Consider the following 19,378-nt stretch of genomic DNA (forward strand, 5'->3'; position numbering starts at 1 on the left):
GACTAATTCAAGGATCTTCTCAGGTCATACTGGTGAATATGATCCTGGGAAACCATTTACAGCCTGGCTACGTGGTTTTCACTGGGGCTTTGCCTTCTCATTCAAAGACTTGTTCCATCTGACATTTATAGAAATATTATACTTTCTCTTCACCATAGAGTGGTTTGTGTGCTAGGTGCCTTATTTCAGCTCTGAACTATGTTTCACTGGGCCTCCCTGAAGGTGTGAAAGATGCTGAGATACTTAAAAAAAAAACCCACTTACTCAGCATCTATGTGTCAGGGGGACAGTTCTTGGTATTTTTCACACATGATCTTCTGAGCTACAAACATCAACCTTAAAGACATACTAGCTCTGTAAACAAATGAGGAGATAAAGACATGAAGAGCTGAATGATCTGTCTCAGAGTCCTCAATAGGAAAAGAAAGAAATGGATTCCAATGAGAGGCAACATATCAAAGGGTTTTAACTGCATCACTCCATCTTCTACAGATTATCTATTATCTAAATAGTATATGTATACAGGTGTGTGTGTGTTGACATTCATGTGATAAAATCACTTCCAGGTACCAAATCCATCAAGCTCTGTGTGAGGGGAATCACCTTGATATCATTGAGATGCTGACTACCTTGGGAACATTTTTATGATAACTGTCCTAAACAATATGAGAATAAAAATCTGTTCCCAATTTTTAAAAAGCTGTGAAAAAGTCAAATGTAGAATTAAAAAATGAACAAAAAAAAAAAAAGAATCTAGAAATAGATCCAAATTTAGGCTTTCTGATCGGGGTGATGAATTCATTTCTAAGTACCCCTTGAAAGAGAAAGCCAGAAACTGAGGCTAAGTCTTAGAAATGAATCTGATTGGGCTTAATGATGAAGCAGTTCAGACTTGCAGAGGGGGTTAAACTCCACACCATTTCTTTCGTTTTTCCCAGAGGCCTGAAGTCTAGGCCAGCACGAAGACAAAGGGACAAAAACCTGCACACAAAGCAAGTAGCTATTTGTTCATTCTGCAAGTCCACAAATGCTTCTCCAAAGCTCCTCAAACCATGCACTCAGCTAGAACCAGAAGTATGTGAGGAAGCAACTATTGCTTTCAAGAATTCATAATCTACTAAAGGAAACTAGTGTTTCCACACAGCATCGAGTACAGTAGCTAATGTCAAGAGCTTCCAGACCATCTAATGAGTAAAAATCAGAGATTTTTACACAGGAGGTGGCTTCAACTGAGGTTTAAGTAGGCGTTGAGCAATACATTCAGAAATGGAAACCATTCCTTGCAGTAGACAGAACAAGTTCGAGGGCACAGAGGCATACAAGACACCAGTTGGCTTGAGAGATTCTGTATTTATGGGAAATATATAAGGGAATATATATGGAAAATACATAAGACAGCCTAGATTAGGAGAGAGAGCACAGATAATCTTAAATGAGATGTGCAGAGTAAGATACCATCTGAGAGTGATGGGGAGTTATTGTAGGATTTTAAGGGTATTCTAGAACATGATCTACAGGAGAGCCATCTAACTAAACCCATGGAAGATGGACTGGAGGAAGATAGTAAAGAACCCAGTTAGCAATCGTTTTACTCCAGCTGAGTAAGATGGGACAGACAAAGACCCAAGATAAAGTCCTTGGCAGGTGAGGTAAGCTGGGACAGTATTTCAGACAGTCAGACCTGTCTGGGCTGGTGCTTTTAACACTGGTTGCTAAAGCCTGCAGGTGCTGTTGTTGCCTTACCACTCGAAGCAGACTCCAACGTGAAATAAAGACTTGGAGGGAAACAACAGCATATGGCAGTAACAGGCATCATCACTCTGCTTTGTTGAATGAATGAATGAATGAATGAGTGAATGAGTGGGTGGGTGAGTGAGTGAGTGAGTGAATAAGTAAATGAACAAGTGAGTAAATGGATTTGTAAGTGATTGAATGAGTGAGTGAATGAGTGAATGAATGAGTGAGTAAATGAGTAAGTAAATGAATGAGTGAATGAATGAGTGAGTGAATGAATGAGTGAGTGAATGGGTGTGCAAATGTCTACATGGGGTGTTTGCAAATCTCCATTTTAATAAAGCTTAGCTAAATCTAAATATCTCAATTTCCCAAAAGTAAGAAAACACTGCAGCTCTTTAAACTCTCTCAAATGGGAAAAATCTCTCTACAGAGATTATAATTCAAGACCAGCTGCCATCACAGGCCATTCTATTTAATGGGAAAGAAACCACCAATGACTCTTTCCTAAAAAATAAAACAAAAACATTATAACAGCATCGCTATACACCAGGTCCTTTATGAGCCTGAACTCATCTAATTCAGATGTCTGTGAGAAATACTTTCTCACTTCCATGTTTCGTATATGAAAGGGACAAAGGGCTAAGTAAAAACCACAGAGAGCCTGTTCAAAGCTGTCCAGCCTCTACAGACGGACCATGCTGTTACTTGTGGCAACAGAGTAGTGGCATTTGAAAGGAAGTGGTAACTTTCACCAAAAATAAATAAATAAATAAATAAATAAATAAATAAATAAATAAAAATAAATAAATAAAGGGAAGGGGACAATCACAGAGATTGTCATTCTCTATAATCTCATTTAAGGACAACTTTCGGTGCCCTTTATTTAACATTTAGGCGTTTTCTTTGGCTTCAAATAAATGATAAAAATTTCTGTTTTCTTTAGTAAAGTACAGATTCCACTGGAAACGGTGTCATTTAAGCACCAAGTGTGGGCATTCACAGTTTTATTTATATAAGTAAAATCTCTCACACTATCTGCAGCATCTAACAGCATCCGCAGGGGTCTCAGGAGGACTGCTCTCCTCGAAAGCTGTTAATTAACCTCAGATTAGCTCTTGGAGTCTCACTGAATTCTAGATGCATTTTTTTTTAAATTTTCCAATCTAGGAACAAAAATCTGATATTGCAGATAATTACATTTATTCTGGGAGAAGTATTTCTACATGTGGGCTGCATTCACAGCACTTGAATAGAACACTAATTGTAAAGTGCGGGGCATGTTGCTAGCTATCCTGAGCACTGGCTAAACACTGACCTGTTTTAAATTACTTGGTGACTCATCTAAACAGCTATAGACCATACATGCAGCATTGAAATGGAACCACAAATACCATGGTGCAGAGATTTTCCTCAGTCACAAAACCCTCTAATTTGAGGTGTACCCAAAATAACACTGATGCATATGGAGACACAAATTAGTGGTTTCCTTAAATAAGATCACTCCGTTGTAGACCCGGTTCTAAAGCTACAGTTTCACGCAACATTACAACCATGTTTTGATGTCAAGAAGTTATCAATCACTACTCTAGTGCCACAAAAAAAAAAAAAAAAAGAAAAGAAATCTAACAAAGGGGTTGTCTCTAAATCCATTGATGTTCAAATATCAAGGTAAAAAAGCTTTCTCATCGTAGGAAAAAATAGGAAGAACTGGAAAGAAATAATAAGAATTTCAGGAAAGCAGGTGTCTCAAAATCACTAAGATTTATTTCCACAAAATAAGACAGGGAAACAAAGTGAACTTCTGCAGCAAACAGGAGGCAAAAGCTCTGTAGAGAAATACACAGGGGAGAGTCTAAAGGCAGCAAAGGCTGCAAGCTGGGGAATGTTCGCTTGATCAGTGTCTTCACTTACAACCCCCACTTAGGGTCATCTTCCCTAAGCCAGGCCAAACACTCAACAGTCATAGTCTTTCTCTGTCTGTCTGTCTCTCTCTGTCTGTCTGTCTCTCTCTGTCTGACTGTCTCTGTGTGTCTCTGTGTGTCTCTGTCTCTGTCTCTCTCTCTCCCTCTCCTCTTTCTTTTCTTCCTCTCCTCTCTCACTCCCTTCCTTTCTCCTTCTCCCTCTTCTCCTCTCCTCTATTCTCTCTCTCTGCCTCTCCTCCCTCTGTCTGTCTCTGTCTCTTTCACACATGTGTTTCTGTGTAAATGTGCATACATGTGCATAACACACATATATAAAGTAAAAGCATTTAGTAATTACTAATTAAGCCTACATTTCTCCCTGTGATGTGCATGGGAGACAGAGTGATACACAGGAAAAAGGACACCATGGGACAAGAGTGAAATGAACACACTCAGCTCATACACTGAAGCCACTGGCTGTGTGACTACCACAGATCACTCCAGCACCTTAAACCAGTTTCTGCCTTTGCAAAACAGACTGCCTGCCCACCTACCTTGCAGACTGTTCTTTCATTATTTCCACAGAGTGTGTAAGCCAGGAGGTGCTATGAATTCAGGAACTGTTACAGGGGATGGTTCTTAAAGCAGTGTCTTTAAATCTCCTCAGTCAAGGCATATCAGCTTCTTATCTGCTATTTCTCTGTTAAGAGGAGAGATTGGCAACAACAGGGAGCTTTTAACATCAGAAACACATGGAAAATAATATGTTCCTTTTGGTATAAATAGAAAGATGATTTTTTAAAAAAAAGAGTTGAAGCAGAGTTGCAGTTTAGTGAGTGTTAACATGATGCTTCAGGTGGAGCAAGTCACCTTTGCTCCCCAAGTCATATCCATTCCATGTGTGACAGCCATCTCCTCCATCTTTTTCGTCCCATTAGTGATCAACAACTTCATGTTGTAGCTCCAATCTATTACTCCCATTGTATGAGTCTTCTTCCTAACTGATTTAGGTAAAGCCACCACCTCTGTCAGATATGAAATAGGACTCCGAACTGTAGAAGTCTTTGAGTCTTTTAGCTCGCCTAACTAGTAAAAGCCATGACTAAAGTCAATTATACATTATTCTTTAATTTTTACAAACTGGCAGATTGGATGGAAGTGACAGACAGTTCTCTCAAACAGTTAATGACCTCAGGGAATTTAGGTTTCATTGCAGATGGCTGACAGTAGAGAACAAATTTCGAGTTGTTATCAAAATTAAACACCTGCAGATGAGTGATTGAACCTATCAAGTGGCTAATCAAAAGAATCCCTTCTGTACTTAATCATGTGCTATATTATACACTCTTGGTTTTGCAGAACTCTCTAGACTTACCCACTTGGGTTGCCTGTCAAGTAGACATATGACCAGCCATGACTGTCCATGCCTTGGGTCTTAGGAGAATTAATTAGCACCACACATATAAATGGTCTCTCTCCTGCTAAAACATGTCTCACTGCCACGAGGACAAAGTCACTGATCTCACAAGACATGTGGCACTTGGCTGTGATTCTAGCACTTTGAAGGTAGAAGCAGAAGGATTGTAAACTTGAAGCTAGCCTAGGCCCAGTAAGATCATGTATCAAAAAACAAATAAACCCTAGCATAGCCTCCAAAGGTCCCCATGATTTTGTCCTGGCTAACCCCCTCTGCAGCTCCATCTTTTCTTAACGTTTAATTTGCTCCCCACCTTAGCTTTTAGCTACTGTAACAACCGAAATATTCACCTTATAGAAGCAGAAAGGGTTTGGGGAGGGTCACAGTCTTACATATTTCAATGCATAAATAATTGGTCCATGGGTGTGGTGACAGATCTTAGCAGGAACATGGAGGAGAACAAAGCCATCCACTTCCAGGCTAGGACATGAAAAGCAGTCTGGATCCCTTTGAGGGTACACTTCCAACATCTCAAAACCTTCTGCTAAGCACATCTATGTTGGTTACTTTTCTGTTGTAGTGATAAAGCACCAGGACTGGGGTTATTTGAGGCTCATAATTGCAGAGGGCTGAGTCTATCACGGAGGGAAGAGGCAGTAGACAGTAGTCATGACAGCTGGAGCAGAAACCAAAAGCTCACATCATAAATCACAAGCAAGAAACAGAGAACACATCTGGCATGTGGCTTTGATACATCAAAATCAAGCCCCAATGACATACTTCCTCTAGCAAGCTCACAACTCTTAAACCTACCCAAACAGGCACTGCTAACTGGGGACCAAGTGTTCAAACATCTGTGCCTATAAGGGACACTGTCATTTAAACTCCTTCTTTGGGATTCCACTACCTCCCAGTAGAACCAAACTGAGGCCATACCTTAATAGGAGAGACCTTTAGGGATCATTTTATATTTGAACTACAGTGCTCATATGCTTCAGCCACACAATGTTTTCTCCTTCTCCAAAGCAGGTCTATCCATGCCATTTTGTCCATCCCTTCCCACCCCTACCACCTTCAGCCATCTCTAGCGCTCATTCCCCTGCAAGTGTCAGGCAGAGCACCATGTCCTCAGAAGTTGCCCCCAGGTCACCAGTCACCATCTCCTTTGCTTTTCTACCACTGACAATTATTCATGTATTTCTACTCCACTGAAGGCTGGAAGTGAATTATTAACGTCTATCCTTGTACTCCTTGCATAAACCACAGTGCCAACCACCAAGCATGCATCCACATGAATTTTCTAAATGAATGGACGATGGATGAGTGGATGGGTAGAAGGATGAGTAAGTGGGTAAACAGATACATGCATGCATGGATCAGTGGGTGGATAATTTCAAGCTGATTTGAAACTAAGGCCATGGCATCATACAAAATCAGTTAATATTGAGAGAACAGTTGGGACATCTTTTGACTTCCTTAGCTGAACCTTCTCTAAATGTGTATATCCTTGGACACTTATCTTCCTGAGGGAAGAGTGAATGAGAGGCAGCGTGGTGGCATGGAAGAGCACTGGACAGTGTTCTGCTCCTGGCATCACTGATTTGTCTGGTGGATCTATGTCGATGCTCTTTTGCTAGCTACTTCATAGGCTCTTTTTTCTTCCACCCTTCTCTGCCTTTAACTGCTCTTTCAATCCCTTAACAGTAAGTAGGTGGAAGAGAAAGCGATCCCTGAAACTAATGTCTCCTTTTGTTTCTTCTTTGACCACAACTACTACTAAATAGCAACCAACCTCCCTAAAGGACCAACAATGACCAACCCAACTCTCAGGGACCTAACCTTTATATACCCTCTGAAAAGTTCCCAGAATTCCAAACATCGCATAATAGCAGAAACTATCAGCAGCTGGCAAAACCACACCTCTGCTAAAGCATTAGTCAAATCCGAGTCAGCTGCTGAGGACAATCTGAAGCAGCCCCCTGTCCCACACCAGGAATTAAAATGAAAACTTATTCTTATAATATTTCTGTGTTTTTTTTTTAAGAAACCAAAATTCTCACAACATTTTCCCCGATTTTTTAAACCATTAATTGTACTGAGTGTAGCAGGAAATTAGAAAGAGAAACATTTTCAATGAAATAAGCAGTTTTTTTGGGTTTTGTTGTTTGTTGTTTGTTTGTTGTTTGTTTTTCGAATCAGTGACCAAGGTTTTCAGAAGAATGCTCCTGGTCAATTCTAATCTTTATAAGTTTGTGATGATATTCACAGCATTTCATTTTCTGAACAAATATAAACAAATCCATGTCCCCATCGCAAAAATTTTGTGAGCTTCCATTCTGATGTTAACCCATCTTTATAGTATATGGGTTGAATTAATTCTACTGGTTTTTTTGGTTTTTTTGGGGGGGGGTTGGGGGGGTTGTTTTTTTGTTTGTTTGTTTGTTTGTTTTTTTATAACTCAGTATCTCTAGGCTGCTGTTCCTTTCTGATTAACATTCAGAAAATTTAAAGTTAACAGAGCACTGTTTAGGCGATCCCTAGGGGTCTTTATTCTTCCTTTTTGTTTTATAAGCATCTATTTTAAAGTGCAATTATATCTTTCTGTTATGGCTTGTCCTGTAAGATTGTGTGGTATATCTGTAAGGTGTTTTAATGCTATAATATGCAAAGAATTGCTTCATCATACTGGACACATAGGCAGGCACATACTCAGTCTTAATTTGCACAGGTATCCCAACAATAGCCATTATTTCCAGTAGATGTGTAATTACAGAATTGACCTTTTCAGAACAAAAAGAAGTTCTCCATTGAAATGATATGGCACACAAACCTTAGTTTTCCAAATTCTACAAAATGAAACACATCTATCTGCCAAATTTCATTTATTTTGATACCCCTGGGGTTATTTCCAGTGGATAATAGAGTTTGGTTATACAGAGAACAAGTAGGACATTTTCTTATAATTTCCTTGGCTTATTTCCAAATGATAGACTTTTTTCCTTTAAACCTTTATTGTTAACATGGTGTTCTTCATGAAATGTTGAAGTTTCTAACACATTCCTATTAATAATTGGCCAATTTCTTCATTTCTTTATGCTAATGGACCTGGAAAGCCTGTCTGAGACTGAATGTGATATATAATGGATAGATTCTATTTCTGATTGCCTGTTGTAGTTGCATAAATAACAATGTCAATTCTGGGCTGGCAAGATGACTCAGCAGGTAAGAGCACTGACTGCTCTACAGAAGGTCCTGAGTTCAAATCCTAGCAACCACATAGTGGCTCACAACCACCCTTAGTGAGATCTGACGCCCTCTTCTGGTGCATCTGAAGATAGCTACAGTATGCTTAATTATAATAATAAATACATCTTTGGGCCAGAGAGAGCAGGGACTGAGGGAGTGGGGCCGACTGGAACAAGCAGAGATCCAAAAATTCAATTCCCAACAGCCACGTGAAGGCTCACAACCATCTGTGCAGATACAGTGTACTCATATACATAAAATAAATAAATCTTTAAAAAATGTTAATTCTAAATTATCAGAAATAAATTAAGCAGTTTCAATATGCAAAGCAACTTTTTCTGCATATTGAAAGCCAGTAATTGTATTAAAATATTCAGGAAACTTAATAATACCTGAAGAATTATATACAATTCTGATTTTTGAAATAAAGTAAATAGGCTTTGAATTACTTTGCTTATTTTATCTGACTTATAGCCTGCCATTCCAAACGTTTTTGTATCAATATAGAATTTAGATGCTTCAGGAATTGGCATTTCCTTTACAATATGTAGGAGAATCCAATTTTTTTATATAAATTTAAAACAATTGCTTTAAGATATTTGCTGTTAATTTCTCCCAAATAGTTGCTACAAGCTCTTTGCCAATATTCACTGATTACCCATAATGACACAATCTCAATATTAGTATAAGGTGCTATGATTTCAGTTTGTCTGTTCCTAACAATTCACATAGTTGTATTCTACCTTTTATAATTAAATCAGAAACTATTTCTAAGTAAATCTTTAATTTTTTATTTATTTGTATGTTAAAAAATGTATTCCATAATGCTATCTTCCCTTTGCATAGTGGGCCCACTAGGAGAATAAGTTGAAGGCTACATAACCAAAGTACAATCAATTTTGGGAACTATTCGACATACATATGCATCTTGCAGTCTCAGTTCCACCAGAGTTAACTCTCTTTGCATTAGCTGTTAACCATCTTAGATACTTTAAGTCTAAATCTCCTTGTAACATTTGAAACAAATTACTTAACGCCTGAGTAACCCAATGGTAGGTCACAGCCAATTAATATCTCCCATTAATCTTTGAAAATCATTAAGAGTTTGTAACTGATCTCCGCTGATCTGTACCTTTATGGTTGAAGTTTTTTGGTCTATTTTATAACCTGAATAGTTAATAGAATCTCCTCGCTGTACTTTTCCGGGAGTAATATGTATCCCCAGCATGGCAAAATTCTTTGTGTTTCCTTAAACATTTTTTTCTAATGTAGCGGCATTGGGATCAGCCAACAAAATACCATCCATGTAATGATAATGGATTGCGAAAATTGCCTACAGATTACTTCTAGCAGATACGCACAAAATATTGATATAAGGCTGGACTATTTAACATTCACTGTGGAAGAACTTTCCACTGATAACTTTTTATAGATCAACCATTATTATAAATAGGTACTGTGAAAACAAACCTTTCCCTGTCCTGCTCATGCAAAGGGGATGGTAATAAAAAATTAAAATATATTTTAAAAAGCAGCTATCATAGGTCATGCCTTAGGTAATTAAAAAAAAAAAGTTAAAAGAACTTTAACTCCATTATTGTAACTCCATTGGTTGAATGTTAACCTTCTCCGTTTTCCCAACTTCTTTTTTATAACAAATATAAGGAAATTCCATGGACTAGTAGACTCTTCTATACTTTGAGCCTCTAGCTACTATTATACCAGATGCTCAACTGCTTGTAATTTTTCCTTTGTTAAAGCCACTGATCTGCACACACAGGCTTATCAGTCAACCATTTAAAGAGTAAGGCCATTGGTATTTCATCAGTGGCCCCTCTTATAAATTTGGAAATTTAATCCCTGTGATGTGTTGTACTTGGACAATTGACACACCCTGTGGTTGTTTGATGATATTTATCAATACCTTCCCCAAAAGGATCTACAATTTCACCCCTAATTTCAGTATGGGTTATCTCTCTGGGATTGAAGGAATATTAATCTGAGTACTTCACTGTTGTAAAAGATCCATTACCCATAAATTTATGGGTATGTCAGCTATATACATAAGGCCTTAATTTTCTTATTTGACTGGAAAGTCACACACACTTAATCCATCTCATACTTTGTTGTATCTGAGATAACATTCCAATTCCTAGAAACTGTTTAAACCTTTCGAAGTGTCCATTCTGATTGCAAAATGATATTATATCAGCTCCTGTATCCACCAAGTCTTCTATTTCAATACCATTTACTTGCAATTTTAATTTTTGCCTCTGATCACTAACCACTGGTTTCCAGAGCACACATTCTCCAGTATTTTAAACTACTCCTGTTTTTTTTCTACTGATGAGGCTTTGCCCTTAATAGTAGCAGCTGAGCCATCATATCCCCTGTGTTAATTTTCATCTCTCCTTTTAAAGAGGCCATAATTTTAATTTCTCCTTTGAAATCTTCATCTATAATTCAGGGATGCACAATGAATCTTTAGGAAGTCAATAAACTCCTGCCAAAGATCATTCATAATATCCCAAAGGGCAAAGGAAACTCAATTCCAGTAAATATTTTGAAACCTTGGGTTGGGGGGTGGGGAGGGTAGAGTAAGATGCTTGTCTGTGGCCAAGTCTAGAGCAGAACTGCCTACAGTAGTGTACATGAGATCTGTAATACTTAGTTGAGGTACTTCTGCCTGCTTATTATTTCCTGGCTGACAAGAGACAAAGGGCTTGTATTTTTTTGCTGTGGTGCCTCAAGTCCAGCTCCCTTGCCTTGGTTATCTCTCTTGGACTTACATTCATTAGTCCAGCAGTAGACTTTGCCACTTTGTCTGCACACCCCAGGGAAGCCTTTGGCATTCTTTCTGTTTGAAATTTAGAAAACCATCACTCCTAGAAGAGGCACGTTCACTTTTCCAGTGGAAAGTACTATATTTCTCAAAGGTAACACGCCAGGCATTTTGAGATCTGAAGTTTTTGGCTTGGTCCCAGTTTCTTTGCAAATAACCATATTTCCTGCTATTGAAGCACCAGACATTTTGATATTGGAGATCTTTAGCTATAGCTTGACCTGTGATATCAGTATGGTACATGTTAGAACCAATGTAAGTTTTATCCCTTAGCCATTCATGGGCACTGCCCATGCCTTTAGTGGTCTAATAACTTTTTTATATTCAGTATCAACATTTAAATACATCAAGGTTTCTATCCATATCTGTCGTGCATCAGGGTCTGATGTGGCTTGTTCACAGCTAAGGCTAATCTTTGTAAACAAAAAATAAACAAACAAAAACAATCAGTGCAGGCTAACTAGCTGGACCTTTTCCCAGGCTCCTCAACTTTGTCTCAAGCTCTTAAAACTGCTAACCACTGTTCTATAGTAGCTTCATCAGATTGAATCTGCTCTTGTATAGTTGTTGCCCTTCACCCAACAACTGATCATTAACTATATTCATTCCCTCACTCTATTCCACTGTTCAATAATCATGGCTCCTTCCTTCTACCACATTAATGGACCGATTGTGGACTGGCCTCTGATATAGCTGTCACCAATTCCTTCTAGTCTTGGGGAATAATTCTGTCTTCAATAGCCCAGTTATTTAGAATTTGTTTTACAAAAGGGGAAGGCATCCCATATGAAGTTATAGATTAAATGATTTTTAAAAATCCCTTAGCTCTATCATTTCTATAGGATGCCACCCTATCTTATCATAGCCTTGTTCTGCACCATTAGCAGGCATGTGCTGTACATTTACTGGGAAAGTTGATGGTGATTTCATGCCCCCAGTCTGCCCCTCCTCTGTCTCTGGCAGCACAGTTGGTTCGAGATTAATGCTTTCTTTTAAATGGGCTGTTTCATCTTTTATCTGACTCTGCTACCTTCTCCTCCCAGCTGCCCACCCAGCTTCTCACCCCCACACAGGGGCTTCAGGAACTGGAAACTGAGAGTCCAAGGCACTGAACAGGGCTGGGCTCTGCTCTTTAGAAGTTTCTTTCTTGCTTTCCTTCTGAGGGAAACTCCCACTCTCTTGCTCCGTCATCGAAGTCTGGATCTTTTATTTCTTCCTTTTCCAGTGTTTCTCACTCCCCAAACACTTCCATTTCCACCCACATTTTTTTTCCAGTTCCACAGCCAACTCTGCAACTTTTTCAGAAATGAGAGAGCAGCATGAACCCTTTCGTTTTCCCATTCCCACCATGTTGTTGGTTTGTTTGCCTCTGTTAGAGCATGAAACAAATCATAGCCAGCTGCTGGAGATAGTGCTGTGGTTAAGATTATTTGGGAAGCTTCTATGCTCCATTATTGCTTTTAAATATCTATTAGGGTTTTCTGCCACACCTCAGATCATTTGGTTCCCAAGTAAAAGACACTGAGACCTTTAGATTTATAATAGATTTAAACGCAAGATCTGGGAAGATATCAATCCTCTTTACTACTTTGCCTGTTTCTCTGTCAAATTTTCCAAGATATTACTTACCATGTTTTGTTTGGAATGCTCCAATTCCATCAGGCCAACCATAATGTGCTCTTAATTCACTCTACTCCATGGCAATCCCTTCTTCTCTCCTCTCCTCATACTCCCTGCCTGAGACCCCCAAAGCCCTGGAGAACTTTTCTCCCTTCCCGTCTCTTCTGCTCAGCCCAGGCTGTAGGTATCTCTATTAACCAATTATGGATTACTTGGGGGACAAGATTTTCATAACATCATTTGGTGTATGTGAGGATCTCTTCATTGGAGGCAACCAGATCTTGGGATATATAGTGTAAGTGTCCATGATTCTCCAAAGAATGATATCCAGACTCAAATAGTATGCAAAAGCAAAGAGCATTTTATTCTGCAGAAGTCCAGCATGTTTGGGTCTACCATCTACCAAGGTAGAGGCACCGCAGTAAGCTTAAAGGCCTGATTTAAATTACATTAGGGGAAATAAGGGGAGGGGTAGGTGACCTCTATCTTAATCTATTGGCTCATCTCTAGGGACATTCTAGGGACATTCCAGAACCATTGCTAGAGTATGTGTGGCTATAAATTGTTGCTGAGAAGTCTGGAAACAGTTGCTGACCACTGCCCTTGTCTCAAGCCAGGTGGCAGGGCAGTTTCTGACTGGCTGCCTGAGGCCAGGGGGTTTGTTCAGTAACGGGCTTGCCTAGACGTCCCTGGACGTGTCTGGTTCATGGAAACAAAGATTTAGGCCTAGTCTCCTGAACTGCCAATTTGAAGCCTGTCATGGAGTCAGCCTAGCCTGTCTCATAAGCAGCACCAGACCAACCCTATATAAAACAATCCGAAGCAGCCCCATTTAATCCTGGGATTAAAGTGAAAACTTAGTCTTATATTATTTCTGTATTTTTAAAGAAACCAAAATTCTCACAACTGAGATCTAAGTTTTTGACTCAATCTGGCTAAAATCCATACCTGTGAAATTGAATAACGCTCTTGCCTACTGGGTTCCTGCCAGCATCAGATGAAATAATATTCTTTCTATTTTACCTTGGAGTTGATGATGTTTCAGTAATGAAAGCAATGTACAAACTATAAAATGTTCAAATGATAGGCAAAAAATATTTTTTATTACTGTCCTAGAGAACAGGTCTTGTCCTGATTTTGAACAGTTGTCACTTAATAGCAAAATATGTTTTCATTCCTTGACATTTGGTACATGATAGATAACACCTTTCTGAAAGGAGTTAAAAATTAGAAGCTGAGACCTAACTGTGCACTGATTGGATATGCCGACACTCCCTGTCTTCATTCTTCCTAAAGTATAAAAACAATGATTTAATAAAGTAGACAGGCTTATGCTTTGCTAATGTTGCTTTCTATGAGTCAGACTATGGCTTACTAGAAAGAAAAAAAAACAAAACAAAACAGTAAAACCCTCAAAACAGTGATAACCCAAGTCTTCAGCCAGAGAGTTTAGCACCCTAGAAGATTCCTCTGAAACTCTAAGGGTAGTAACTAACTCTTTACACTTGGTGGGAGGTGGTGTCTGTTTCTGTCAGGAGATGCATGTGCGCATGCGTGTCTGTGTATACATGCACGTGTGCATGGAGTCTCACTCCTCACTATCCACCCACCTTCTCACATTGGGACCTAGAACTTACTGGCCTAGGAATGGGACTAGATAACTAGGTGCCCAGAGACTCTTCCATGCCTGCCTCCCCAGTGCTAGGATTACAGGGTGTGTGTCACACCTGGCTTTTACAGGGGTGCTGGGGATCAAGCTTCAGTCTTCATGTTTATACAGTAAACATTTTACCACCTAAGCCATCTCCCCATTCCCATGTCCAAATGTAAAGTGGATTATATATTCTAGCTAACTCATATAAAAGACACAACGTCGTGGGTGTTTTGTGTACAAGCTATACAACTAGACTGGGCAGGTTGTGAGTTATTGTAACTTACGTCCCAGGCACATGTCCCTTGTTACTTGCTGTTTGAGTTTCACCCAGGTTATTTCTGCTCAATCAGCTTGTCCTCAGGATCCACTTCTCCTGCCACGAGTGTTCCTGGTCCATCTCTTCTTGTGGTGGCCTCCACCTCTCCCTGTCTCCTTTGCCCTTCTCCCTGGTCTCTCTTAAAACCCAGCACTTAATCCTCAAGTCCTGCCTTTCTCTCTCTACTACCCAGTCATGGGCTCTAGCCTTTTATTTACCAATTTACTTTAAATTGGAGAGTAAGGTTTACATAGAATCACTTGGTGCATGTGAGAATCTGCTGATTGGTGGCAACCAGAACTTGGGAGCCAGTATTTAGCATTTGAATACATAGCATAATCCATATAGTATATTGATGCTGAAAAATGCATTACTGAAATGTAACCTTTCTTCCCATAGTTAGGTATAACATTACAGCTTATGGCGAAATAACACTACAAATCCCTACTGAGACCCAGATAAGAAATTAAAGGTACTTCAGTAACAAAATCGGAAGTAGCAGGCACTAGCCACGAAAAGTAAAAGTGGAAAGCAATAACTAAGTCTACTTCCTGTTTCACCCTGAGAGGTTCTGAGACATGGGTTTATTTTTAAATGTACTGTTTTGTAAATTGTCACATTCAAAACAACCATTGTGTGAAAAACATTGAAAGAAGTAACTCTGATTAGTAACAAACTCTCAGTGCGCTCTTATGGCCTACAATATTCCAACTGCAGCACGGGGTGACTATGGTAAAAGAATACTGTGCTGGGCATTTTGAAATAGCTAGAAGGGAGGGGGTTGAGTGCCATTGCTGCAAAGAATTGATAAATGTATAAACTTCTAGATGTGGTCAATACCTTGATTTTATTATTGCATAGCCCCCCACATATTGAAACATCACACTATACCCTATGAACTATGAGCAATTATGTATAAATTAAGATAAACTACACACACACACACACACACACACACACTGAACAGAAGTTTTCTTGGCCTCACTGACCTTGGTTTTCATTGCAGACTTATCAATGAATCTTTGAGGGACCAGCTGTTGGTGACAATACAGAAGACCTTCACGTACACTCGAACCCAAGCTCAGCACCTGTTCATCATCCTCATGGAATGCATGAAGAAGAAGGAACTGGTATGTCAACCCCCATGAAAATGGGGCATTTTTCATGTTCCCAAATGTTTGTTTCAACCCTGTGCCCTTTTCTCTCCTCCTAGCATTGCTTTCTCGGTCTTTCTGAGACTCCAGTACTCGTGGATTTTCTTTTTTCTTTCTTTTTTTTTTTTATCTTGGCTTTAACAAAGTGTGTGTAGTAGCCAAGTTTCCCACTTGCAGCTCATCAAAATACTTCAGATGATCTCAATCAAATGGGCTGAGGAAAGGGTAAAATTGGTTTCATTATGGGAATGCCCAGTTGATCCTCTCTTGGGCAAAGAGTTCCACATTGCTTGTAAGTCAAGAGTCACCAGATGTTTCTTGTCACTGTGTCATTAGTGAAATAACATCCAGGTTAATGTGTTAAGTAGTACACGTGGAAAGTAAGTTAACTAACCCAAATGTGTTGGAACATCTGCACAAAGTTCCCATGGTACTGTCTTGCTGCTGCTTTCTTTTAATTTACATTCCAGCCATTGCTCCCCCATTCCCCATCCCCCCCTCCCACAGTTCCTCTTCTCATTGATCTTTCCCCATGCCTCTGAGAGGGGTCTCCATCTCCCATCCTCCCTACCCCCGACACCACCATACCTTATCCTTCCCTGGGGCCACAAATCTCTTGAGGATTAAGCACATCTTCTCCCATTGAGGCCTGACCAGGCAGACCTCCACTGTACATGTGTCAGGGACCTTGGATGTATGTATGCTGCCTAGTTGGTGGCTCAGTCTCTGGGATCTCCCTGGGGTCAGGGTTAGCTGAGACTGCTAGTCTTCTACGGGGTCACCCTCCCCTTCAGCTTCGTCAATCCATCCCCTAATTCAACCATAGGGGTCCCCTACTTCAGTCCAATGGTTGGGTTACATATCTGCATGTGTCTGCATGTGTCTCAGTCAGCTGTTGGTAGGGTCTCTCAGAGGACAGTCATACCAAACTCTTTTACCAGTCTGTAAGCACATCATAGCATCAGTAATAGTGTTAGGCCTTGGTGTCCCACCATGACATGGATCCCAAATTGGGCCGGTCATTGACCACCTTTCCTTCAGTCTCATCTCCATTTTTGTCTCTGCAGTTCTTTTAGACAGGAACAATTCTGGGTACATACCATGCATGTCCTTTTGGGTCTGAGTTACCTCACTTAGGATGATATTTTCCAGTTCCATTCTTTTCCCTGCAAAATCCATGATGTCCTCATTCTTAATAGCTGAGTAGTATTCCATTGTGTAAATGAACCACATTTTCTGTATCCATTCTTCTGTTGAGGGACATCTGGGATGTTTCCAGCTTCTGGCTATTACAAATAAGGCTTCTATGAACAAAATGGAGCAAGTGTCCCTATGGTATGGTGGAGCATCTTCTGGGTATATGCTCAAAGTGGTATAGCTGGGTCTTTAGGTAGAAGTATTTCCAATTTTCTGAGGAATAACCAGATTGAATTCCAGAATGGTTGTATCAGTTTGCAATCCTATGAGCAATGGAGGACCGTTCCTCTTTCTCTACATCCTCACCAGCATGTGCTGTCACTTGAGTTTTTGATCTTAGCCACTCTGACTGGTATGAGGTGGAATCTCAGGGTCATTTTGATCTACATTTCTCTGATGACTAAGGACTTTGAACATTTCTTTAGGTGCTTCTTAGCCATCTGTGATTTTCTGTTGTGAATTCTCTGTTTAGCTTTGTACCCCATTTTTATTTTTTATATATATTTTTATTGAATTTTTCCTTATTTACATTTCAAATGTTTCCCCTTTTCAGGTCTCCCCTTCAGAAACGCCCATCCAATTTCTTCCTCCCGTGCCTCTATGAGGGTGCTCCCCACCCATCCACTCCTATCCTCCCACCCTGGTAAAATGTTCTGTAGATATCTGTTAAATCCATTTGGGTCATAACTTCTGTTAATATCACTGTGTCCCTGTTTAGTTTCTCTGTCAATGGCCTGTCCATTGGTGAGAGTGGGGTATTGAAGTCTCTCACTATTAATGTATGAGATTCAATGTGTGTTTTGAGCTTTAGTAAAGTTTCTTTTTTGAATGTGAGTGACCTTGCATTTGAGACACAGATGTTCAGAATTGAGACTTTCTCTTGGTAGATTTTTCCTTTGATGAATATGATGTGTCCTTCCCTCGTTTGATAACTTTTGGTTGAAAGTCTATTTTATCAGATATCACAATGATAACTCCAGCTTGTTTCTTGGGACCATTTGCTTGGGAAACTTTTTTTTTCAGCCTTTTAATCCGAGGTAGTTTCTGTCTTTGTCACTGAAGTGTGTTTCTTGTATGCAGCAAAATGCTGGATCCTGTTTAAGTATCCAGTCTGTTAGCCTGTGTCTTTTTATTGGAGAATTTAATCCATTGATGTTGAGAAATATTAAAGACAGATGATTGTCAGTTCCTATTATTTTTGTTGCTGGAGGTGGTCTTATGGGTGTGTGATTCTCTTCTTTTGTGTTTGTATGAAATGTTTAATTTCTTGTGTTTTCTTGTGTATAGTTACCTTCCTTATGTTGGAGATTTCCTTCTAGTATCCTCTGTAGGGCTGGATTAGTAGAAAGATATTGTTTAAAATTTGGTTTTATCATGGAATATCTTGGTTTCTCCATCTATGGTGATTAAGAGTTTTGCTGGGTATAATATTCTGAGATGTCTGATGTAATTCTGATAGGTCCACCTTTATATGTTACTTGGCCTTTTTCCCTTACAGCTATTAATATTCTTTTTATATTCTGTGCATTTAGTGTTTTGATTATTATGTGAAAAGAGGATTTTCTTTTCTGGTCCAATCTATTAGGTGTTCTGTAGGTTTCTTGTCCATTTATGGCCATCTCTTTCTTTAAGTTAGAGAAGTTTTCTTCTATGATTTTGTTGAAGATGTTTTCTGACCCCTTGAGCTGGGATTCTTCACCCTCTTCTATTCCTATTATTCTTAGGTTTAATCTTTTCATTATGTCTTGAATTTCCTGGAATTTTGGGTTAGGCACTTTTTACACTTTGTATTTTCCTGGACCCGTGTTTTAATATCTTCTATGGTATTTATCTCTCCTATCTCTTGTATTCTGTTGGTGTGATGCTTGTAGCTCCTGATTTCTTTCCTAAGCTGTCCATCTCCAAGGTTGTCTCCATTTGTGTTTTCATTATTTAAATGTTTTTTACTTCTTGTACCATTTTGTTCAATTCCTTCACCCAATTGATTGTATTTTCCTGTATTTCTTTAAGGGATTTATTTGTTTTCTCTTTAAGGGCTTTTACCTGTTTGCCTGTGTTTTCCTGTATTTCTTTGATGCAGTTATTTGTATCCTCCTCAAAGATATCTATCATCTCCATTAGATGGGATTTTAGGTCATTATCTTGCTTTTCAGGCATGTTAGGGTATCTAGAGCTGCTGTGGTGGGAGAACTGGGTTCTGGTGGTGCCAAATTGCATTGGGTTCTGTGGTTTATGATCTTGCACTTGTTGCTTGCCATCTGGCTATCTCTGGAGTTAGCTGGCCTGGGTTTCTC

General features: G+C 39.4%; 1 protein-coding gene across 41 annotated transcripts in view; it reads left to right on the forward strand.

Annotated features, from left to right (window-relative positions):
* The window catches only part of Trpm3 (transient receptor potential cation channel, subfamily M, member 3), an 857,614-nt gene that overhangs the window by 639,795 nt on the left and 198,441 nt on the right, over window positions 1–19,378 (forward strand). For all 41 annotated transcript variants that reach the window (XR_003952780.1, XR_003952781.1, XM_006526956.4 and 38 more), the window contains one exon: window positions 15,740–15,863. Coding sequence is in view for 37 of the 41 variants with exons in the window: in XM_006526956.4 (XP_006527019.1) it covers window positions 15,740–15,863 (124 nt within the window). In the remaining 4 variants the exon portion in view is untranslated. The remainder of the gene's footprint in view (window positions 1–15,739; window positions 15,864–19,378) is intronic.

The sequence above is a fragment of the Mus musculus genome, chromosome 19 (assembly GCF_000001635.26).
Source record: "Mus musculus strain C57BL/6J chromosome 19, GRCm38.p6 C57BL/6J".
Classification (NCBI taxonomy): Eukaryota; Metazoa; Chordata; class Mammalia; order Rodentia; family Muridae; genus Mus; species Mus musculus.